Below are 24,863 nucleotides of genomic sequence, written 5' to 3' on the forward strand. Positions count from 1 at the left end.
AAGATTTAGAAAATAAGGCCCCCTTCTTTAGATCATGACAAGGAAGGGTGAACATGTAACTAGTTGCTTAAAATGTAATATCCCCTGAGCATTCTCAGCTAATAACTGGAGATCTTGATGGCTTCATGTCCAAATTTTCAAACAGCATTACAGTAGTATAGAATCTGAGAATTTGTTTCTTTCGTGTATCCTTCTAGTAGAAGTTAATTGCATTTTCAGCTTTCACTAAAGCTTTATTTTTCCCTAGTGAAGAATTTTTGTACCACTAGAAGCCACTTATTGAAATATTAATAAATTTTTCATAAGTAATAAGTTTTTATTGTTTCTGCATGAAACATTGTATGCTCATTCATTCAAAGAACTAAGGTTAACTTAAATTTTGATTTCCATTTTTGGCAGTATGGCAGACTAAATGCAAAGACACTAAATGCAAAGACATTTCTCATGTAAAACACTTAAATGTTGGATAAAATATAAAAACATGTTTTGAAAAGCATACCTGGACTTGACTATAAATTAAGGAAAATAATGAGAGGCCAGAAATGATAAGATGGTGATTCCATAAGGATCTATGGAGCTGGCATTTACCCTGAGCATACTTACCTATTCCCAGTCAGGGTTTGGCTGTTAATCTGTCGTGTGTTGGGAACAGGAAACAAATTGCATTTCCTGAGTAGGTAGAATCAGATCAAAAATTCTCACAATAGGTCATTGATGCCAAACCCACCCTATAGATGGAGACTTGATTGCTTTGACTTGGTTCTGCTTGTAATCGGAGGTAAAGGGCTTCTGAGAGAATTCCTAGTCACAAGCTTTTGGTCCTGCAGGTTTAGGGCTGGCATTCATTGTTTGTATGATACAAGCTAAAAATATATTTTAGAATTGTCCCAAGTAAGCAGTACTACCATGTGTGTAGTGGAAACAGTTCTGTACAAGAATGCATTTTAAACAGAAGCCTCAATTTCTGCAGAAAAAGATTCAGTGATCGTTACTTAATGAAAGATCACTAAACATATTGGGAAACAGATCTTAGGCTTTAGAATCAGACTAGTATTTTGAATTATTGCAATGTCAGTATTATAAAATAACCTACATTTAACGTGTTTAAAGTAGCAAGAGGAATGGTCTCATGATTAGATATCAAGTAATTAAATTTCTAAAAGTGAAAAATGTAAAAGATTTAAAATTCAATGGAGGAGCTACAAAGGAGATAGGTGTAGAGAAAGTAGGAATCAGTGACCTACAATATCTGAGGACAATAGGAAAGAGTGGCTAAGAGACGTAATGGATAGTTTTTTTACTGTTGAGTTTTGAGTCTTCTCTATATTCTAGATCTGTCCTATATCGAATATGTGGTTTGCAAATAATTTCTCCCACTCTGTAGCTTGTGTTTTCATCCTCTTACAAGGACTTTTGCATAGTAAAAGTTCTTAATTTTCATGAAGTCCAATTTATTTTTCCTTTTATGGATTTTGTTTTTGGTGTCAAGTCGAAGATATCTTTGCCTAGTCCTACAGCCTGAGAATTTTATCATTTTTTTCTAGTCTTATATTTTTACGTTTAAATTAGTGATGCATTTAGAGTTAATTTTTCATAAAGCTGTGAGGCTGAGATTTTAGTTTATTTCTTTGCCTATGGATGTCACTTGCTCTAGTACCATTTGTTCAAAAAGCTCTTTCCCCATTGAATTGGTTTTGTATCTTTGTCAAAAATCAGTTGGACATATTTTTATGGGCCTGTTTCTGGGTTCTTTGTTCTGTTGATCTGTGTCTTAACCTTCAGCCAATACCACACAGTCTGGTTTACTGTACTATATACCAAATATTTATTATTATTATTATTATTATTATTATTAAAGTATAGTTAACATACAATATTTTATTAGTAGTTCCAGATATACAGCATTGTGAATAAACATTTATATACCTTACAATGTGATCACCACAATAAATCTAGTAACCGTCTGTGACCATATAAAGTTATTACCATGTTATTGATTATATTCCCTGTGCTGTATATGTATGTATGTCCCCTATATACATTACATCCTCATGCTTTATTTATTTTGTAACTGGAAGTTTGTACCTTTTATTCTCCTTCACCTTTTTCATGTGTTCCCCACCCTTCCTCCTCTCTGGCAGCCATCAGTTTGTTCTTGTATCCATGAGTCTGTTTCTGTTTTATTTGTTCATTTGTTTTTGTTTTTTTAGATTATACATATAAGTGAAGTCATACAGTATTTGTCTTTCTTTGACTTATTTCACTTAGCGTAATACCTCTAGGCCTCTCCATGTTGTCACATGGAGAAAGATTTCATTCTTTTTTTATGGCTAAGTAATATTCCTGTGTGTGTGTGTGTGTGTGTGTGTGTGTGATTTCTTTATCCATTCATCTATTGATGGACACCTAGGTTGCTTCCATATGTTGGCTATTGTAAATAGTGCTGCAGTGAACATAGAGTTGCATATATCTTTTAAACAAATTAGTGTTTGTGTTTTCTTTGGGTAAATAGGCAGAAGTGGAATTGCTGGGTCATATGGTAGTTCTATTTTTAATATTTTAAAGAGTCTCCATACTGTTTTCCATAGGTCTGCCCTAGTTCATAGTGCCACCCACAGTGCACAAAGCTTCCCTTTTTCCCACATCCTTTCCAGTGCTTATTTGTTAATGTTTTGATAATAGCCATTCTGCAGGTGTGGAGTAATATCTCATTGTGGTTTTGATTTGCATTTCCTTGATAATTATTGTTGTTGAGCATCTTTTCATATGTTTACTGGCCATCTATATATCTTTGGAGAAATATCTTTTCAGGTCCTCTGCCCATTTTTTAGTTGGATTTTTCTTTTTTGATGTTGAGTTGGCTGATTTCTTCATATATTTTGGATATGCACTCCTTGTTTGATATATCATTTGCATGTATCTTCTCCAGTTGGTTGTGTTTTTGTTTTATTGAAGGTTTCCTTTGCTGTGCAAAAAGTTTTTAGTTAGATGTAGTATCATTTGTTTATTTTTGCTTTTGTTGCCCTTGCCCAAGGAGACTTATTCAAAAAAATACTGCTAAGAATGATGTCAGAGTATGCTGCCTATGTTTTCTTTTAGAAGTTTTATGGTTTTTTTCAGTTCTTAGTTTAAATCTTTAATACATTTTGATTTTATATTTGTAGATGGTGTAAGAAAGTAGTTTAGTTCCATTTTGTGGCATGTATCTGTCCAGTTTTCCCAACAGCATTGTTGAAGAGACTTGTCTTTTCCCCATTGTATATATTCTTTTATATACTAAGTCTTGAAATCAGGTAGACTGATTCAACTTTTTTCAATTTTGTTTTAGCTATTCCAGTTCCTTTGCTTTTACAAAAATTTCAGAATAATCATCTCTACATCTACAAAAAATGTTACTGAGATTTTGGTTAAACTCCATGTGAATTTGGGGAGAATTGACATCTTTACTATTTGAGTCTCCCAATACATGGAAGATAGATATGTTCCCATTTTTTTAGGTATTTGATTTCTTTAATCAGTTTTGTGTAGTTAAGAATGTGCACGTCCTGTCCATGCTTTCTTAGAATTACATTTAAATATTTTGAGCCATTGTAAGTAGTATTGTACTTTTAATTTCAGTATGTTTATTACAAATGTTTAGAAGTTCAATTGATTTTTGTATGTTTGCCTTGTATCCTATGACCTTGCTGAACTCACTTTTTCTAAGGGGTGTGTGTGTGCGTGTGTTTTTCTGTTAAGACAATCATGTCATGTGATTATGACATAAAATAGGGAAATAGTGACAGTTTTATTTCTTTTTTTGGTCTATATGTCTTTTATTTCCTTTTTTTGACATAATTGGATTGACCAGAACTTCTATCACTATGTTGAGTAAGTGTGGTGAGAGTGGACATCGTTTCCCATTGTAGAAAGACAGCATCAGCCTTTTCCTGTTAAGTATGTCAGCTGTGCGTTGTTTGTAGATGCTGTTTATCAAGTTGAAGGAGTTCTCTTCTATTTCAATTTTTCTGTGTTAACATGAATCGATGTTAAATATTTTAAACCTTTTCGGCATTAAATCATATAATTATGTAGTTTTTCTTTTTTTAGCCTGTTAATATTGTGATTACTGAGTTTTGAATATTAAGTTGTTCTTGCATACCTGGAATAAATCCCACTTCGTCATGGTGTATAATTATTTTTATATACTGCTGAATTCTGTTTGCTAATATTTAGTATTCATAAGGAGTATTGGTCTGTAATTTTCTTTTTTTCCCCTCTTTTTTCTATTTACTTATTTAGATATAATTCATATATAACATTAGTTTCAGGTATACACCGTAATGATCCAGTATTTGTATATATTGCAAAATAATCACAAAAAGTCTATAGTTAACTTCCATTACTGTACATAGTTACTTTTTTTTTTCTTGTGATGATTTTTTTTTTAATAGTCTTTGGTTTTGGTGTCAAAGTAATACCAGCTAGATAACGAATTGGGAAGTTTTTCCTTATGTTTTATTTTTTGAAATAGGTTGTCTAGAATTGGTTTTTAAAGATTGGTAGAATTCTCCAGTGAAACATCTGAAGATTTCTTTTTTAAAAGTTTTAAAAATTTTGAATTCAATTTCTTTAATAGTTATAGAGCTACTCAAATGATTTATTTCATATTGTGTTGTTTGCGGTAGTTTTTGTTTTTTAAGGAATTGGTCCATTTCATCTAAGATGTCAAATTTATATTCTTTTGATATCTGCAAGTCTGTAATGATATTCTTTGTTTTATTCCTATTGGTAATTTTTGTCTTTTTTCTTTGTCATTCTTGCTATAGGCTTATAAGTTATATTGACCTTTTCCAAAGAATCAATTCTTTGTTTCATTGATTGTTCTCTCTTGTTTTTCTGCTTTCAATTATGTTGGTTTCTGCTCTTAATTATTTACTTTCTCCTTTTTTTAAAAATTAAAGTTTATTGGGGTGACAATTGTTAGTAAAGTTACATAGGTTTCAGGAGTGCAATTTTGTATACATCATCTATATATCACATTGTGTGTTCACCACCCAGAGTCAATTCTCCTTCTATCACCATATATTTCACCCCTTTTACCCTCTTCTACCATCCCCCTTCCCTACCCTCTGGTAACCACTAACCTATTGTCTGTGTCTATGAGTTTTTATTTCTTCGTTTGTTTGTCTTTTTCCTTTGTTGTTTTCAATTTTATATACTACATATCAGTGAAATCATATGGTTCTCAAGTTTTTCTGTCTGACTTATTTCGCTTAGCATAATAATCTCAAGATCCATCCATGTTGTCGCAAAGGGCACTTTTTCATCTTTTCTTATGGCAGAATATTGTTCATACAAAATTTGGTATGTTGTGTTTTCATTTTCATTCACTTCAATATATTTTTTGGTTTCCATTGAGACTTCCTCTCACCTGTGGATTATTCAGAAGTTTGTCATTTACTTTTTAAGAGTTTGGAGATTTTGCTGTTATCTTTCTGTTATTTCTAGTTTGGTTTCATTGTGACAAAGAACATATTGTGTATGATTTCAGTTCTTCTATATCTGTTTAGTTTTGTTTTGTGGGTCAGAATATGTCTGTGTTGATTTATGTTTTGTCAGCACTTGAAAATATGCATTTTGTTGTCATTGAGTGGAGTGTTCTATTATTCCCAATTAGATCCTTTTGGTTTATGGTGTTGCTGAATTTTTCAACATGTTTGTTGATGATCTGTCTAGTTGTGCTATCTATTGCTGAGAGAGGGGCATTGAAATTTCTAACTACTATAATTGCATTTGTTTGCTTTCCCTATCAAGTCTATAAGTTTTTGCCTCATACATTTTGCAACTCTTGTTTGATGCATACAGATTTAGTGTTCCTCTTTGCTCTCATAATTTTTTTTGCTCTAAAGTCTACATTAGCTGGTATTAATACTCGCATAGTTCCTTTCTTTTGATTAATGTTTCCACAGTATGTCATTTTCCATTTTTTACTGCCTATATTTTTCAGTCTCCTTATATTGTTATATTTGAAATCAGTTTCTTCTTTCTAGATAGCATATAGTTTTGTTTTGTTTTTTAATATGCACACTGCCCATCTCTGTCTTCTAATTGGAATCTTTAGACTTCTTACACTATATGTAATTACTGATCATATGGTTCTCAACTGCCCTGTATTTTGCAGTTCAAAAATTTCCATTTGGTTATTTTTTTGTGTTACATATCTTTCTTTAGACTTTTTATTTCTTTGCTGAGACTTTGTATCTTTTCATTTGTTTTATTGTGTTCATAATTGACTATTGAAGCATTTTTGTAATAGCTGCTTTAAAATCTGTGTCAAATAATTCTAAACATCTCTGTCATTTCACTGTTTGTATCTGTTGATTGTCATTTTGCATTTCTTTGAGATCTTGTTTGTTGGTATAACCAGTGATTTTTCTTTAATTAAAATATGGAAATTTTGAGTATTATGTTATGAAACTCTAGATCTTATTCAAATCTTTTGTTTTAGCTAGCTTTCTCTAACACCACTTCGGCAGGAGAAATGAGGGCCTCATTACTTCCAGGTGAAGGTAGAAATTGAAGGCCCCTGCTCTTCATCCGTTGACATCTGCAGAGCGAGGTCCTCATTACTGTTGTCAGGCATGACAGTTCCAGGTTCCCACTAGGCTCCACTGATACATTCTTGTTCCCCACAAAGTCTTCAGTGACAGTACTAGGGTGGTGGCCTTGTTCCTGCAGTGATGGTAAAAGCCCTGACTCTTCACAAGTCCTCCTTTGACAGTACACCAGGCAGGGTAGAGGAGGATGGGCTGCTTCTAACTACCTAGTGGGAGAAGAAGTTCGTGTTCCTCATGTGGTTTCCATTGACACTGCAAGAGTTGAGACGGGGCTTCATATACTGGTGAGGGTGGACCATTGAAGTCCCCATTCAGTCTTTGCTGGCATTGGAGAGGCTTGAGCCAAAGTTTTTTCTATGGTGTTTGACTGGAGAAGAGTGTTGTTGTTTTTTTTCCCTAAATGTTTTATCTTTTTAGGCTGCCCTTACTTTTGGCTGCAGGGAAAGAAGGCTTTTGTTGGTATTTCTTTCTTTGTCTGCTCCCCTTCGCATTTCTGGTTTGCTGACTTTTTTTTAGCCCCAATCTAGGGTAGATGAGTCAAAAAGAAAACCCTGGGAACTCACCACTGTATTGTTCCTCAGAGTCTTCTTATGCTTGTTTTGTATATAACATCTAGGGCTTTTAGTTGAATTAGCAGGAGAGATAAGGAAAAGTACATTTACTGCATCTTCCTGGAAGCAGAAGTTATTTCTTTTATCTATTAAAACAAAAAAAATATCAAACCTTCTGCCCCCCTCATCCCACTCTACTTAGTTCCTCTTTTCTCTGCCCTCTTTTAGAACCAAACTCTTTGAAAGCATTTGTCTATATTTATTTTCTCCAGTTCCTCTCTTCTCATTCTCTCTTTAACCTATTCTAGTAAGACTTTTATCCCAATCACTCCTCTGAAATCACTCCTCAAGGCATCATTTACAAGTGAATAATTAAAGCAGTAATACTTACCAAAACTGTGGCTGAAGCTAAATTGTACTTAGAAGAAAATCTATTGCCTTGAAAGACAAAAAAAAGCCTGAAACCAAATGAACTAATACCTAATTTAAGAAGTGAGGAGAAGGATCAATCCAAAGAAACTAGGCAAAAGGATATAAAAAGATGTCCAGACATTAGTAAAATAAAAGACAAAGCTATAATTGAGAGAATTAAGAAATTCTGGTAAGATGGCCAAGAAAACAAAAGACTGAAATCCATTATAATGCATATTAGAAAATGTTGTATGTAATTTTAATTGACGTATTTAAAATTGTTTGAAATAAACAAATTATCAGAAAAGTATGTAAATGACCAAAACTGGTTAAAAAAGAAATAGAAAGTCTGAATGGTCCTATAACCATTAAAAATGCTGATTTTGTAGTTAAAAGTCTTTTCTTTCCTCAATGAAAAGGCCCTGGTGGTTTTTCAGCTGAATTTGGACAAATGCTGATTCCAACGTTGAGTAAATTTTTTTAGAAAACAGAAAAAAGGGTAATACTCATTTATTCCTGAGGCTTATGTTAGAAGCTTGTTACCAAACTAGCAAGGAGAATGTGAAAGAATGAAATTTATAAGCCAATCTTACTTAGGAACATAGCAAAAATATCTAGCAATGTATTAATAGGTAACGGGACCAAATTTGGCTTATTCTGGTAATGCAAGATTTACGCAACATTAGAAATTTATTCAAAATATTTATACCTTAGTAAAATTAGAAGCTACTACATGTCACATTGTTGATTTGGAATAGTGAAAGTCTTAGTTAAATCTGAGAATGCTATGCGTCTATACTACTTGAGTATGGAAATTCAGTTTTGAGTGATAGAACTGGGTCACAGTAGATGGCACAACTAATTTGATTGAAGGGAGTCAGGTGGTCTCTCAGAGATGGCAAAATTCAAGTGAAGTTTTGATGAGTAATATTTAATGAAAATGTTGGAACAGAATTTCAGGTAGAAGAAAATGATATGTACTAAAACATAGTGGTGGCATTTGGGAATGGTAAGTGAAATGTAACTAGAGTATAGTAAGAATATTGGGACCTGGCAGGAGATGTAACAAGAGATTTGGGCCAATTATGAAAGGCTTCATCTGCCTTGCTTCTTGCTAAATAGTGGAATATATTAACCCAGTGAGACTCAAAGTCAGTAAAGATTTTTGAGCATTCCATCTATTTAGCTTCTTATATTTAATCTTGTCTTTAGAAATAACATGTATGACTTGTTTGCATTCTTTGGCATATGTTACCTTATTCGAAGTCAGGTGCTACCACTGATTTACCTTGATTTTTTGTTCACTAAAAATGTAGAAATCTGAATTTATGACTGAACCACTAATATAATGTATTAATTTCCTCAATGTTATATCTTAAACTTTAAAACCATTCATCAATAATCTCTCACCAAGTTGGTGCCTAAGAGCTCTCCAATGAAATATGTGACAGAGCCTGACTAACATCATTTGTTCTGCTATTTTTTTAACTTTATGTGTGGTAAAAGCACATTCAATACATCTTTTTTTAAGAGACTTTTGTGATTTAATTGGAGTTTTTTGAGTTTTTTTGTTTTTAAGAAAAGTCACTGGAGTGAGTTCATTGAGTTCCAGGTTTTCTTTTTTCTTTTTTTATTGTATTGGTAGATAAGGCAACAAGTTTGTTATACAAGTTTTATATCAGAGAACTTTAAACTTAAATTAACTTCATAAATGCCTTCACTTTTTTTCTTAATGCTTTCCATGTAACTTGCTAAAGATGCTCTTATTTAATTTTCTTGATGATATAATCTGTTTGATTTTTTAAATTTAAGGTGTGACTGCACAGAAAAGTTACAGAACAAATTTGACTTTTTGCGCTCACAGTTGAATGATATTTCTTCGTTTAAGAATATCTACAGATACGCCTTTGATTTCGCAAGGGTAGGTGGAATGTCCATGTTTTGTAATTTTAATTTTTTTTTTTTATCTTGAGTCCACACTTAGGAAAAATTTTTTACTTATATTTTAGGATAAAGATCAGAGAAGCCTTGATATTGATACTGCTAAATCTATGTTAGCTCTTCTGCTTGGGAGGACATGGCCACTGTTTTCAGTATTTTACCAGTACCTAGAGGTATGTATGTTTTTTTATTTTGAAAATACTATTTTAAAACTTAATCTGATTGAAAGTATACTTTAATTGAAGGTAAACAAGTAGATTTTCAATACTGCACTATTTAAAAAAAATCTGTGGTAAAAATTTCTGTTAAAATGTGTACATAACTGCTGCCAGTTTTAGACACAAGTTTATTGTCATTAAAATATTCTCTACATAAACTATTTTAGTTCCGTCCTTTGCATCCTCCCCACCCCTCATTGGAAAAGAAACCTTCAAGAAATACAGTTTCTTGGGTTTTTGGCAGGAGAAAATTTATGCTTGTGCACGAATCTCAAGCTTCTAAAATCAGTTTTTTTTCTCTTACATGGGGTCTTAGGCTGAAATCCACATGAGAACCAATTGTAATAATACAACTTTTCACTTAGGTTCAATCTAAAGAATTCAAATAAAGTTTTTAATATTTTATATCCATAAATATGAAAGTGGCTATCACGGTGTACTTAAATGTACTGATTACTAAAAATGTATGCTGAATTTATGAAGAAAATACTCTTTTAGAAGGTTTATCATAGCACCTGCTATGGGAAGTGGTTTTAAAAAGATACTGTTTTTTTTGTTTGTTCGTTTTTTCCATTGCTTTCTTTGGTCTGCTCTGTTTTTTGGTGCCTTTTTAATTTTAGATTTGTTTGGTTTTTTGTTTTTGTTTTTGCTTTGTTTGATTTTGCGTAGTTCTCACAATTTCTTGAATTACAGGTGCTTCTGCTTTTTGCTTTGAAAATAATTTCTCATAAAATTGGTTGTTTATCATAGCAGGTTCCCCAGAGTAGTTTTGTTTAAAGCCTGTGATAAGAGACAATGGTATGAAAAGGTCTTATATGATTGGGTTCTGTGCACACTTAACTCTTTAAGCCTAATGAAATAGATGTTTTTGATGAATGTTATCCTCCTCTTAGTTTTAGCAAAAGTAAATATAATTGTAAAATGTAAAAATATTCACCTCTAAAGGGAACTGAGAGAATTGAATATTTTCAAATACTTGTTATGTGGAGGGTGTTTGACATATTTTATACCACCATTTTGAATTACATTTTATTCCCATTAGCAGATGAGGAAATGGGTTCTGTTGTTAAGTAACTTTCCTAAGGTCATTCAGTTAAGTGGCAGACGTAGGATTTGAACTCACACCTTATACCCTCCCACTATGTCCAAAGATGCCAACTTCAAAATGTAGCTAAATAGTAAATCTCATGCAAAGAAATGAATTACTGGGAAGCAGCACAAGGGAACTTACTGGATATAGGAAATGTTGTATATCTTGGTATCATTGGTGGTTACACAAGTATGTACATAGGTAAAAATTTATTGAGTTTAACCTTATTATTAGTACCCTTGAGACCCTTGTTATTCTTCAAAATTAAAGATAATTAAAGGAAAAAATAAATTGGTAACATCAACATGTAAATGCCCCTAAGGATTCTCTTTAGAAACACAAATAATTTAATTAAAAGAGGAATAAATGTTTTCAGAAAGACCAAATTATAAAATATGTTATAAGTATATTTATTGAAGTCAAACCCTAATAACTAATGCTTGTTCTGTAAACAAATATTTATATAATTTCCTACAGCAATCAAAGTATCGTGTTATGAACAAAGATCAGTGGTACAATGTATTAGAATTCAGCAGAACGGTCCATGCTGATCTTAGTAACTATGATGAAGATGGTGCTTGTAAGTATGTTTTCCTATGAAAGTAAATGATATAAACTATTAAATGAGAATATGCATTTGTGTAATATTACCATAAAGAATTTAAACTTCCTAACACTAACTTTTATTTAATCATGTGGGAAGTGTGGGGGAGGCATATGTAGAAGGTAGGCAGAGAGTTTAGATTGAGCAATATTATAAATTCTTTGCCGGTAAATGAAATGTTTTCAATTTCTCAGTAACAGAACATTTTAAAGCTTAATTTAAATTGTAACTCCTACATCTAGAAGCTAAAATTCTTTATTTCTGCCTTCCTGACATTTTCCTATGGAAGAAAAGTGCAATCATTATTTAAAACAATAGGAAAGCAAAACATCAGCTGTTATAGGAAAACTTCATGATGTTAACTTGAAAGCTTTTTCTAAAACCTGTATTCTGTCATAGGAATTAGTGGCTGGAGCCAAGTAGTGGCTTATGTTGGACTTGATTTCTAGTTTGCTGGTCCCACAGTATGCCAACAGCTAGGTTGCTTTTCAGTTGCCATTTATTATTGTGCTTGTTTGCTGTTTTTCTTAATTTGTCAAAAGCAAGAGAAAAATAGGGACTACCACAGGGTTGTATGTTTTAATAAAAATAGGGCAAGCATATTTCTTTGTGGCAATGAGTTTTCCTACATTTAAAAGAAGTAACAGTGAACTCATTTAAATTGCCTACCTGGCTTCTGTAGGTAAATGAGTTTGGACACCCTTCGAGATAAAAATATCTTTTTACAATAGTTCTTAGGTTAGATATTTATTAGGCATTTGCTTTGTGTTCAGGTTTATACTGGGTCCTATTACTGAAACAGTGTAAGTCTCTAATATGGCTACTCCTTTAATAAGCTTACACACTTCTTGGTGAGGTACCATAGGAGTGCTACATTTAAAATTTTTCAGATTGTTTAATTATTAAATGGCAACTGGCTGTGGGCAGTTAGGAAAAGGGAGAGGTTAATATTGATTTAGTTATTGAACAGTTCATAGAACACTTAAACCTTGAGAAGGAAGTTGCTACAAATACCCATTGTGTAAAGTCCCTTATGTCAAAAATGAAAAGAAAGAGAAAGTAGAAGACGGAGGCTGGAAGCAAAACACCCGAAAGGGGAAGGGTCAGTGCCCTGTGGGAGTTTGTTTTATAATTGGAGAGATGAGTTCGCTGAATTCTAACAAAAATTGTTTCTTTATTTCTAGGGCCTGTTCTTCTTGATGAATTTGTGGAATGGCAAAAGGTCCGTCAAACATCATAGCAAGAACTGTTGTGAAGAAAATGCAAACCTTTTGATTCCTACGTGTATACAAGCTAATGAGATGAGGGGGAAAAAAATCCAAAGGGTGCATTTTTATTCATATGACAGACTTCTCATAGTACTTTTTTTTTCCTTTTTTTTTTAAAGGAAGTTTTCTTGTTACATGTGATGGGCCTTGAGCCACACCTCTTCTGAGACTGAATATTGAAATTTTTGTTTTGAGTTATGTTTATAACTTTTATTTCAGAACAATAAAGATTCAGATTTGTGACAAAGGCCTTAAGTGAAGATGTCCCTTGAGTGTCAGAGTGGTATTTATTTTTGTAAATTTTAATTCTTGAATTTCCGAGGTTCTATTCACCATGAATTTGTGGAATTATAAAGATTTTAAACGATTTTAGTATTTGGCAATATAGTCTGCTGATGGTATGACTTATCATATTCATCTCTGCACAATTAGGAAGAATATTTCTTGGCCTTGACTTCTGGGATAATGATTTTCTGATGCAACTGATATATTTTTGGGTATTGGAAGTGCTCTAACTTTTAGCTCTGGTTTTCTGTGAATGCTGCCAAGGTCTTATGCAGATAGTTTATCTGAAAAGGCTAGAATTGGAAAGATGATATTCAGTTATTTTGTTTTTTAACAACCAATATTGTCGATAAACATAAATCAGCATTGCATGTATATTCTTAATGTGAATTTTAAGTTTTCTGTATTTTGTCAATTAAAAGTTCCATTTATATTTGAAAGAGCAACATTCATATGTTAATAGTCTCAGAATCAGACAAATTACAGCCTTATGAGTGAATTAAGACCAAAATTTTGAAGTTGTATCATCGTTGTTATTAGTGGTATATGTATGATCCCTTTAACTGTCATTTTGTGATATAGGGAGTTTGTCCAGGCTCCCCTCTTCCCCCTCCTTTTTTTTGTCTTAAGAGAACCTTAGCTCTGATATAGATTTAGTTAAGATACATATAGGAAAAGAAGGTAATAGAATAAGGAATCATGAGAAAACTCTGGACATAATTGCACACAACTCAAGGGTGCCATTTACAATAGTACAGTCACAGTATTGCTAATTATCACAATTTTCTGACTGTTGGCAATAACATACCTTGAGAAAAGGGCAGCCTTTTCTAATTCACATAAAAGGCATTTTTTGGACTAGCAGCAGGGCTGTTTGTACATTCTTTTTCAAACCATCCAATTCCCAGTGATATGAAAACTTTGTTCACATTAACCATCCAGTCACAACCTCAGTAACATTCCTAATTTCATTGTACAAATGGAGAGAAGTAAATATAATATTTTTTCATAATAAGGACTTTTTTTATTGGGATTTGAGGTAAAGGTTGATTTTTTGATGGTGAATTTATTTAATGATTGGTTTTTAGTATTGATTACTTAAGTGAGAATAGCATTTTTAAAGACTTTTATGGTTTAACATCATAAATGATATTTTAATACCAAGTTTATTATAGGTAAAACATTTAGATTTTTAGACATTTGAATCTTTATAATTTGAATCTTCTCTCCAAGATACAACTTTTGAACCTGAAGAGTAGGGCCCATTTTTGCTTAATTCCAAAACATGTGATTTAGGTGAAATCTTACAGGCTGTCGTTTTGTAGCCTGTACTAATAATGATAATGGTTTTGTCATCTTCACTATTTGAGTCAAATAAGGAACACTCAAAACTTACAGATGACCTTTAAAAAAATGGAATATGTGAAACTATTTACTTGGCTTACTTATCCAAAGATACCTTTAAGACTTTTTGAATCTGAAAACTGAAATGAAACTTACCCTTTTCCCTTAAGAGCCCAGTCCTACTCAGGCCATGCTTGCTTTACTCTCCTGCTCCTCCTAATTCTCTTACCTCCATCAAGTCATAATATTCTCTTACTTTGGAGGCAAATTTCCTCTTCCTCGTCAGTCAGGATGTGGCTTTGTCCCTTCTTGTCTTACCTTTCCTAATTTATATTTGAACAGCATTTAATTTATTGGGAAACTTAGGACCAAGAGTTTAAACGATACAAACAAAGAGGACAGTATTATGGAGCCTGCACTATGAAAAAGAAGTCTCCTAACTGTTGTGGATATTCTTTTAACTAGTTAGCTTTAAGTGCCTTCCCAGGAATCCTGTTGTAAACTTTTCAGAATTATTTCCTTTGTATGGGATGAAATACTCAATGGTGCTTTAATAATTGGAAATGACTTGCTTCTTATAGAATAGCATACAAATGTAATACTACTGGAAGAAAGTAGAGCCAGGTGTCGATTTCAACTGTGAGAGGATAGAGAGGTTGTCCCCCCACCCCTCGGAGCCAGTAATTTTTAACAAGGTCTGGTATGCTTAGGTAATTGCCAGGAATTCAGGTTAACATAGTAGTTTTATCTGAATTGGAGATAAAAACTGGTGTGTTGTATGCTGATCTGTCTCTGTTACAGTGTTTATCTTTTATTGTCTAATGATTTTTTGTTTTTTAAATGCTGCTGGTAAAATTCTTGACATAAAACATTTTGACAGTAATGGTATTTTTATGTATAATATATAGGTTTTGTTGATTTGGGTTTTACTGTTTGAAATATTCTGGATTAGTGTTTCTTAAACTGAAATTTGAGGGCCTTCTATGGGGATGTTAGATTGACCCGATAGTATTTCTCTGAAATACAAATGCCTTTTCATCTAGTGAACCAAAAATTTATCTTTAACAATATTTGTCATCACTTTGTGCGGTGCTGGGGCGAGGAGAGTAGAATTTTTAGTTCTTAAGGCATACAAGTTTTGTAGCATAGCTTAGATTCAGAACATGAAGCGTGTTAGCAATGAAACACCCAATTTGAACTAAGTATTTCTCCAACAGAACATGTTCTTTCTGCCTAATTGGTATTATGAAATATTCAAATAATGGTACTTATAATTATTTTTAAAAGCTAACAAAAATAAGCCAAATGGATATGTACAAAGCCAGATTTACCCCAAACTCGTGTGTGTGTGTGTGAGTGTGTGTATGTATGAAGTGAGTGTTGCTGAGTATTACCCCTAACTTATTTTTCTATGTGGAAAATAGATTGTGGATAAAAGTCTTTTACATTTATGAAGGTGAAAAGAAAATTTGCTTTCATATGATTGCTACCAATTGCATTTGAACCATGAAAGATGAAAGACTATTTAATACTTATTTGAACAACTTTTGATTTGAGACAGTATTATTAACTTATTAAACTTAGCAAAATTAATTTTTGTGAATATTGAATTGAGTGAAGTTAGTTACCTTGAGTATTTTACCTATATTATTCTGTTATGCAAATGAAATGGCTTATAGCAAATTCATACACAGTTCTTTTTATCTACAAATGTAGAAACCTTACCTGTTTTGGATATTTATCATTCCTTGAAATTACTTTGAATATTGAGAGAGTTTATAAAAAGTATTTCAGAGAAACCTTTGTTGGTTTCCTCTTTGCAACATCCTGGTTATGTCACTTTTAGACATGTCACTTGAGCTTTGTCATCTTCAGTTTTATCTTCTGTAACATAGTGATAATAATACGTACCAGTATTGTTATGAAGTTCAAACAGGGATGTATACACAACAAATAGTAAATGTTAAATGAATACACCTTGATATTTGAATAAAAAACAATTAGTTAAAATAGTTCTCTTTTTTCAACAAATTTTTCCATCTTGTATAAACTGAAATGTTTTGGATTTCCTGTTTTATTCTACCGTTTATTTTTATAATCAGACATATTCCTCTTGGACTAAATATTTTAATAAATCCCAAGCATCTTACTATATGCCAGGAAGTGTTCTAGGCCTCAGTATATAGCAGGGCACAGAATAGACGATTTTTTCTGACCCTTACGGGATTTTCATTTTAATTGGTAAATAAAATATATAGTTTATTATATGGTAACAAGGTTATTAAGAGAAAATATGCGAAGAAGGGGTCTTGGGAATGTATGGAGTATGGTGTTGCTATTTTAAGTAGAGTATACATTGATAAAGTGTCACTGAGCAGAGATCTGAAGAATTGAACAATTGAGCCATGCATATCTGGGAGAAGAGCAGAAAGACTGTTACACACTAAGGCCCTGAGTTGGTAGTGTGCTTGGTGTTTTCAAGAAACAGCAAGGAAATTATTGCTGACTATAATGAGCAAGAACAGTATTAGCCAGTACTAGAAAGTAAGACTAGAGAGATTGGGAGTAATGATCGTGTCTGGTTGTAGGTGATCATAGACATGTAGGCCTTTCTAAAAAGACAGACTTTCATTGAGTGAGGTGGGAAGCTATTAGGGTTCTGATTAAAGTAAGGGTAGAAGCACGTAGTATTAGGGTAATACAGTAATCCAGATAAGAAATGGTATAGTTAGAATGAGGCTGAGGGCAATGGAAATAAGTGTCAGATTCTGAATATATTTTGATACAGCCAATAGTATATGCTCCGGGGTTGCATGTGGGCTTTGAGAAAGAAAGGTGAAGAATGATTCCAAGATTTTTGGTTTGAAGAACTCCAAGAATGAAGTGACGATTTACTAAGATGGGAAAGACTGAGAAAAGCATCTGAGGAGGGACAATCAAGAGCTTAGTTTTGGACATGTTATGGTAAATAGGCCTATTAGATATTCCAAGGGAAATGTAGAGTTAAATGGCAGATTTAAAGGAGGAATGCTATTTTGTTTTTTAAGATAATACAGTTTAACATTTTAAGACTATATCTGGGAGGGCACATACAACCCACCCAAGGGACACACCTTCAGCACCCAACTCAGGTAGACTGCACCACTGACTCCTACATAAGGCCACTCTACTAAAACCGGGAGACATAGCAACCCTACCTAATATGTAGAAACCAACACCAGGAGGTAGCCAAGATGGGAAGACCCAGAAATGTCCAAAGTGAAAGAACAAAACAAAGCTCCAGAAAAAACTGAAAAAATGAAGACAATTTACCAGATGTAGAGTTCAAAAAACACTGGTTATAAGGATGTTCAATCATCTCATTGAGAACTTCATTCAACAGAAAGATAGGAAACATAAAAATGGAGATAGAAAATAAAGAACCAGTCAGAGATGAATACAGTAACTAAAAATATATTAGAGGGAATCAACAGTAGATTAGATGAAGCAGAGAACTGAATCAGCAATTTGGAAGATAAGATAGCAGAAAACACCCAATCAGAGCAGCAAAAAAAAAAAATCTTAAAGGATAGTTTAAGGGACCTCTGAGACAACATTAAGCACCAACATTCTCACAGGGGTACCAAAAGGAGAAGAGAGTAAGGAACTGAAAACCTATTTGAAGACAGTAACGGAAAACTTCCCTAACCTGGTGATGGAACTAGACATACAAGCCCAGGAAGTACAGAGTCCCAAACAAGATGAACCCAAACAGGCCCATACCAGACACAAAGTTAAAATGGCAGAGATTAAAGACAATCTTAAAAACAGCAAGAGAAAAGCAGTTAGCTACCTACAAGGGACCTCCCATAAGACTGTCAGCTGATTTCTCAACAGAAACTGCAGGGATTGGCAGGAAATACTCAAAGTAATAAAAAGCAAGGACCTACAACCAAGATTATCCAGCAAGGTTATTTAGAAGAAGGACAGATAAAGAGCTTCCCAGACAAGAAAAAGCTAAAGGAGTTAATAACCAGCAAACCAGTGTTACAAGGAATGTTAGAAGCATTTCTTTTAAGAAGAAAAAAGATAACACAAAAGACAATAACTTCATATCTATCAATTCCTTTTGATGTAAATGGATTAAATATTTCAATCAACAGACATAAGGTGGCTGCATGGGTAAGAAATCAAGACCATTAAATATGTTGCCTACAGGACACTCACTGCAGACTGAAAGACACACGCAAACTGAAAGTAAAGGGATGGAAAAAGGTATTTCATGAAAATGGAAACAAAACAGCTGGGATAACCATACTTATAGCAGACAAAATAAACTTTAAACCAAAGGCTATAATGAGACAAAGAAGGACACAATAATCCCACTTCTGGGTGTTTATTGGAAGAAACTCAAAACACTACTTCAAAGACATGAGCTTTCATATATTCATTGTGAGACTATTTACAATAGTCAAGATACGGAGGCAACCTAGATGTCCCTGAATGAATGGATGGATAAAGAGGTGGTACATACATACAATGGAATATTACTCAGCCATTAAAAAAGAATAAAATTTTGCCACCAGCAACAACATGGATGGACCTAGAGGGTATTGTGCTGAGTGGAGTAAAACAGAAAGACTAATGCCTGATGATTTTATTTATATGTGGAATCAAAACAAAATAAAACAAACTCATAGATACAAATAATATTTTGATAGTTGCCATGTGGGAGGGGAGTTGGGGGGATATGTGAAAAGGGAAGGGATTAAGAAGTCCAAATTGGTACAAAGTAGTCATGGGGTTGTAAAGCATAGCACAAGGAATATAGTCAATATTGTAATAATTATGTATGGTGTCAGATGGGTACTGGATTTATCTGGGTGATCACTTCATAAGTTATACAGATATCAAATCACTATGTTGTACATCTGAAACATACGTGATAACTAATTAAAAAATAAGTTATTTTTTTAAAAAAAGAATATATCTGAAGTGCTCAGTCTTTTTCTGGAAGTTGGAAATTGCTATTCTGATTTAATCTGACAGTTGTAGCACTAGAGGGCAGACTTGCTTCTAGATTGTGAAGAGCAGTAAATGAATTAGTAGCCAAACGTAGCACCTATATTTAATCCCAGTGAATGAATGCACTTGTTTCTCAAGCGACAAGTTTACTATCTACTATATGTTTTATTGCTAGGAAAGCATAATATAAGGCTGATGGTTGATTTTAGTATATCTAGCACTGGTGGTAATTGATATTAATATACATTTGCATATGAAGACCAGGGAAACTCAAGTGTAGTTTACTACAATTATATTAAGATCTGATATAGAAGGTCCACAGTATATGCTCCTAAGAGAATTTGAAGCCTGTCAGAAGAAATCTTGGGCATGAAAACATTTATTTAGGAAACGTATTGAGTTGTTAACTTTGGGCTATCAATTGCAATAAGAGTTGGGGCTACAAAGGTGAGTACTACGTATATAGTCCCTGCCTAAGTAAAATTCGGTATAGCATCTTATAGCACTTAATATATTGTGCTGTGCCTTTTTTTCCTTCAATAATAGAAATCCCAACTCATTTATCTTTGGTACCTCCAAGTGCCCATCACAGTGCCTGGTACCTAGGTTAGTTTATAGTGTCTGAATAAATGACCAGGGGGAAAAAGAAGGAAAAAATAAGAACAGAGTCAGGGAATTGGGGCCTTTGTAAACATCTTTTCACACTTTTCGCGCTTTGCAAGGAGCTTCTATTAACAAACATGTCTAACATTGGTTATGGAGATGATTCTAACCATCTTTACTCCCACCCTTCTTTTTAATAGTCTTTATCCCCATGATCAAGAGTAATTAGAAATAACCTCTGGCATCCATAGAGAGTGGAGGTGGGTCTAGCCTTTTTAATGGTCACTGAAATGGTGACGAAAGATAAATGTGTAAGATGGACAACTCTTCCTGTCGGGCTTGTGTCAATTCGAGAAGTTTGAGGTGAAATGAGCTTTCCGAAATGAAGGCACCCTTCTATTTTTCCCACTTTTCACCCAGAAAGTGCCCACACATGGTCCTTCTGCTCCCCCAATCCTTTAAGCTCCCTACATGATAGTTCCTCAGTTTCCTTATCTAACATGAGGATAATGTTCCTTACCTCGTAAGATTATTTTGAGGGTGAAGTGAAATAATACATGTAGTAAATAGCTATACTGCTGCCTGGAAAAACAGATCATTTGGACTTTGTAGGATAGATTTGTGTTCATTAAGTGTACTTACATAGTAAAATCAAATCAATGGCAAAAAAAGAAAGGATTCACTAGATCGGATATAATACATTTAGAATTGCAAATCTCTTAGGAAATTAGTCTCTAATGTCAGTCATATAAACTGATTTGTTTTATTTCCTCTATTAATGTGGGGCAGTATAGTGAAAGAGTTCTTCAAAGGGATATTAAATATAACTAAATGACATAACAATTTAGAGTGCATTTTACACCAACTAATAAGTGCTCACTAACGTTAGCTGCTATAGCTATCTTTACAAGTGGATCAATTTGATGTCCTAGGAAGGATTCTATTATTTAAAACATATAAATATTAAAAACTATAAAGCCAAAATGCTATAATGCCTTATTACATTGTTTGATTCTCTTAAACCAATTGTTTAAAATATTTTTAAGTAGCAAGACTCTCTTCCAAAAGAAGTTTTCCTTGTATACAAATATTTTTAAAAGAAAGATAACTGACATGCTCTGGTAAACTACGAAGCTCTGAAGTCCTCCCTACTCACCACTATCACTTCTGAGAATCCTCAAAGGAAGCCATAGCTCTCACTAACACATTTTGAAAACCACTGTTTCCATATTAGCACCATGGCCTATCAAACATGTGAACAAAGTAATGGAGAAAACTTTGAATCTCTAGAAATTTCTATTTCATTCTCTGTATAAAAGCCAAAAAGTGGTTGACAGTTGAGTATGGGATAAGATGAGATATATTTCAAGCATCATTGGAAATGTTTATACTAGAACTGTAAAGTTTATGATAATTCTGTTTTAGGTTCATTATCTAGAGTTGTTCCAAAAGGGAGTGATATGAAAGAAATGCCAAGAGAGCTTTGGAATAGATATAAGAATGAATGAATGAATGTCTATGAGCTGAGGCTTCGCTATGGCCCCTTATTACACAGGATAAAAAAAGTAAAATTCCTAGTCTCTACCTTTGAAGGATTATAATCCTCAAAGGGGAGACAGCTCCGTGAGCAGGGATCATGTTAGTCATAAGTGTTCTCCATTCTGTGTCCACCACACAATAAAGGCTTAACGGATGTTTATTGAATGAATGAAAACATATATATGTCTCTCATCTCTCCTAAACTGCAAGTTACTTGAAAGACAGGGTCCATGTTTCATTTGTCTTTTTGTGCCCAGTGGCGGCACATGGCCAGTAAATTAAAGTTTGCTTACTGAATTAATCAATGAATGAATAAATGGACAAATGTACATAAAAAATGTATATACCTACATTCCTATTAGACTAGATCTTGAAGGAAGAAACGATGTCTTCAACTCTTAGCATAGTGCCTGACTCACAGTAGGTTGTCAAAAATGTTTGTAGAACTGAATAGAACTTAAGTTTGAGCAGTACCAGAGTAGTCTCATATAACCTGGCACAGTGTCTTCTAAATAGACAGCAGAAGTTATTTCATGATTGAAGACAGAGATCCCACTAAGCATTTTCTGAGTTAGTTCCAGCTGAGTAACATGAAAACATGTCATTCTGTGGACTGAAATGGTCAAAACGGCTTCTCAGAGCCAGTGAGACTTGATGAAGATGGGGGGTAATTTGTATAAGAATATGAATTAGACAGTTGGAGATGAAAGAGGCTGGTGACAAGGAGACCAATAATGAAGGCATAATGGAGAAAAAGCCCTGGGCTTGGGTGCAAAGATCTGTATTCTGAGTCCTTGTTTTGCTGCACACTGGCTATGTGGCCTTGAGATTGCCGTAGCTCCCTTTTCCTCCTCTGTGACGTGGAGGTAAGACTGATGTGCATGTTGAGCCTGTACTTCCAAGTGTTTATAAAATGCTAAGTAAAACCTAATGCAATGGGTTCCAAATAAATGTTTTTGAATCACAAAGAATAAGCGATATTGACTAATGAGAAGACTAGAGCTGCTGGTATGTTTGCTCCTGCATCTGCCAGTAAACTTGTTAACTCTTATGGGAAGAAAAGCAAATCTATGAAACCACCGAATGTCATGATCAGGAGAAAGACGTTTTGGATCAGTTGGAAACTCCTATGAGACTCTAAAGTTATGTCAGAGGTGAATAAGTCATGAGCTCTTCATGCTGACATTATTTTGAAGGTTGCTGCTTTATTTATTGAAAAAGGCAAACCAGATGACTAACCGTGCAGAAAAGTTTTTTTAAAAACTTCCTCTTGAAGGATGGATGCTTCGTTTGCTTTTAACTGCTTGCATCTTACTGAGTCATTTTTTTCCCTCCGTAACTGATAATTTGTTTTAAATTTGGTCATAAGATGGTTATATTGGCTTGTCTATGTTACACAATAATTGAATAAAAGTCAACAGTCCACCAGCTGAATACGGGAAATATGATTCTTTTTGAACGTTGAATGTATGAATTGGTAGTAGTAAGCATGGTCTTTAACTTTATGATGTAAGATTGGATTTATGTCCAAAAGTTGCAGCACCTTTGTTGTCTCTGAAATACCCTGTTGTCATTGGGAGTTTTCCCCCTCATTATAGATCTGATTATTTTTTAAGAAATAGTCTTTCCTTGCTGCCTATATTTGAGCCACTATCAATTTTGTATATACTTTTACTAGAGTGTTGATAACTGTATTTTAATGTGTAATTTACAAATCTGTTTTCTTAACTGTGATCTTGAGAGCAGGGATTGTGTATTTTTGCTTTTGATGTCTCCAGTGTTCAGAACTATCCACAGTACTACAAGGGAAGCACTCAAAAAATAGAACGAATGAATAAATGAAGATGAACAGATAAATAAATGATTTTGCTTGTGTAAGATATCTATCTTTTGTGTATTTTTTTCCTGCTGGATGGCCAACATTCCAGTACAGCCCTATTTTTCATGTTGATCTACTATTAATGTTATTAAATGAATGTGAATCAAAGCAAGAAATGCCTATTAAACAATTACGACATTTTTGCCTCCCAAATTGACACAAATTTTTTAAACTTGATAATAATACCCATTGTAGATAAGGGTACAGGGAAATAGGAATTTTTATATTTTGCTGAAGGGAATATAAATGGGCACACACTTCTCTGGAAGGCATTTAGGAAGATATATTCAAAAGCCTTAATTATGTTTATATCCTCTCACCCAGTAATTCTATGCCAAGGAATTTATCTTACATAATGAATTAGAAATTTGCAAAAGATTTTTATCATAACATAATTTATAGATAGGGGAAAAAGGAAAAAACCTAAATGCTTAACTATAGGAAATTGGTTATATAAACTATAGTATGTATATTTATACAGTGGAGTACACTGCCTTGAAAAATTTATGCTGTATTATCAAAGGGGGGAAAACAGGTTTTATCGTAGAATGTACAACTGGTTACTCCAGTGTATATGTAAATAAATGTATAGATAAAAAAAAAACTGAAGGGCTATATACCAAAGTAGGAAAAATGGTATTTTCTTGGTGAAAGAATACGCAGTAGTCTTAATTTTTACTTCATTCTCTGTATTTTCTGTAATACAAGTACTACTTTTGTAATTTAAGAAAGTCAATGAAGGTTATATAAAGGAGTATACTTTCTTCTTTGCTGATTATACACATCCTCCAAATGAAGGAAGAGAGGCCAACTTTAAAATAGGAATTTTTATCTCAACCCGGTGCAGCAGATGTTTTTCCCTACCTGTTCCACCACGGTTGCCTGTGGTAGTCAGTCATAGAATACAACGGAGCACTATACAGAGGTAACAGTAACACTCCATTCATTCATTCATTCATTCATTCATTCATTCATTCATTCATTCATTCAGGAAATACATATATGTTGAGGCCCTACTGTGGCCTAGGAACTTGGGATATAAGGATAAGTGTTAAATACTTGAAGGCTAATAGTATTTTGAAATTTATTTTTTAAACTAGGAATTTAATAGAGTATCTTGTCCAAATCTCTCTCTTCAGAGACTGAGAAACTGAATCCCAAAGATTTACCCAAGATTGAATGGATCGTAAATGACACATCTAGACTTGAATTTAGAAATTCTCTTTCTAGTTCAGTGTTCTTTCTGGTCACTTGGGCCTCTCATTTGGTAAAACTCTCATTTGTACGACTATGGATTCTCAAAGTGAAAAGAAATCTTCAGGTTTGTATCTCTTCTACAATATCTTTAATTAGTAGCCTTAACTTGCTTTACTTTTTCTCATAGAATTTGTAGTTAACTAAATCTTCACATGTATTAATTCTCTGTTAGTCATTGTTAAGCTATTTCTCCCTCAAATTATATTTTTGCTTTATTTTGACCTCATAAGTAAAATTAGACAAAGCCAATTAAAATCTTTCCCCCTCTCT

General features: G+C 33.4%; 1 protein-coding gene across 2 annotated transcripts in view; it reads left to right on the plus strand.

Annotated features, from left to right (window-relative positions):
- The window catches only part of DCUN1D5 (defective in cullin neddylation 1 domain containing 5), a 28,370-nt gene extending 15,428 nt beyond the window's left edge, over nucleotides 1-12,942 (plus strand). The window contains exons 5-8 of one of the 2 annotated variants that reach the window (XM_019717177.2): nucleotides 9,374-9,482; nucleotides 9,571-9,675; nucleotides 11,288-11,390; nucleotides 12,599-12,942. In XM_019717177.2, the coding sequence (XP_019572736.1) occupies nucleotides 9,374-9,482; nucleotides 9,571-9,675; nucleotides 11,288-11,390; nucleotides 12,599-12,654 (373 nt within the window). In that variant the 3' untranslated portion in view covers nucleotides 12,655-12,942. The remainder of the gene's footprint in view (nucleotides 1-9,373; nucleotides 9,483-9,570; nucleotides 9,676-11,287; nucleotides 11,391-12,598) is intronic. The other variant, XM_074335554.1, reaches the window with a different exon arrangement.
- The last annotated feature ends 11,921 nt before the right edge of the window (nucleotides 12,943-24,863 follow it).

The sequence above is a fragment of the Rhinolophus sinicus genome, linkage group LG06 (assembly GCF_036562045.2).
Source record: "Rhinolophus sinicus isolate RSC01 linkage group LG06, ASM3656204v1, whole genome shotgun sequence".
NCBI classification, from domain to species: domain Eukaryota; kingdom Metazoa; phylum Chordata; class Mammalia; order Chiroptera; family Rhinolophidae; genus Rhinolophus; species Rhinolophus sinicus.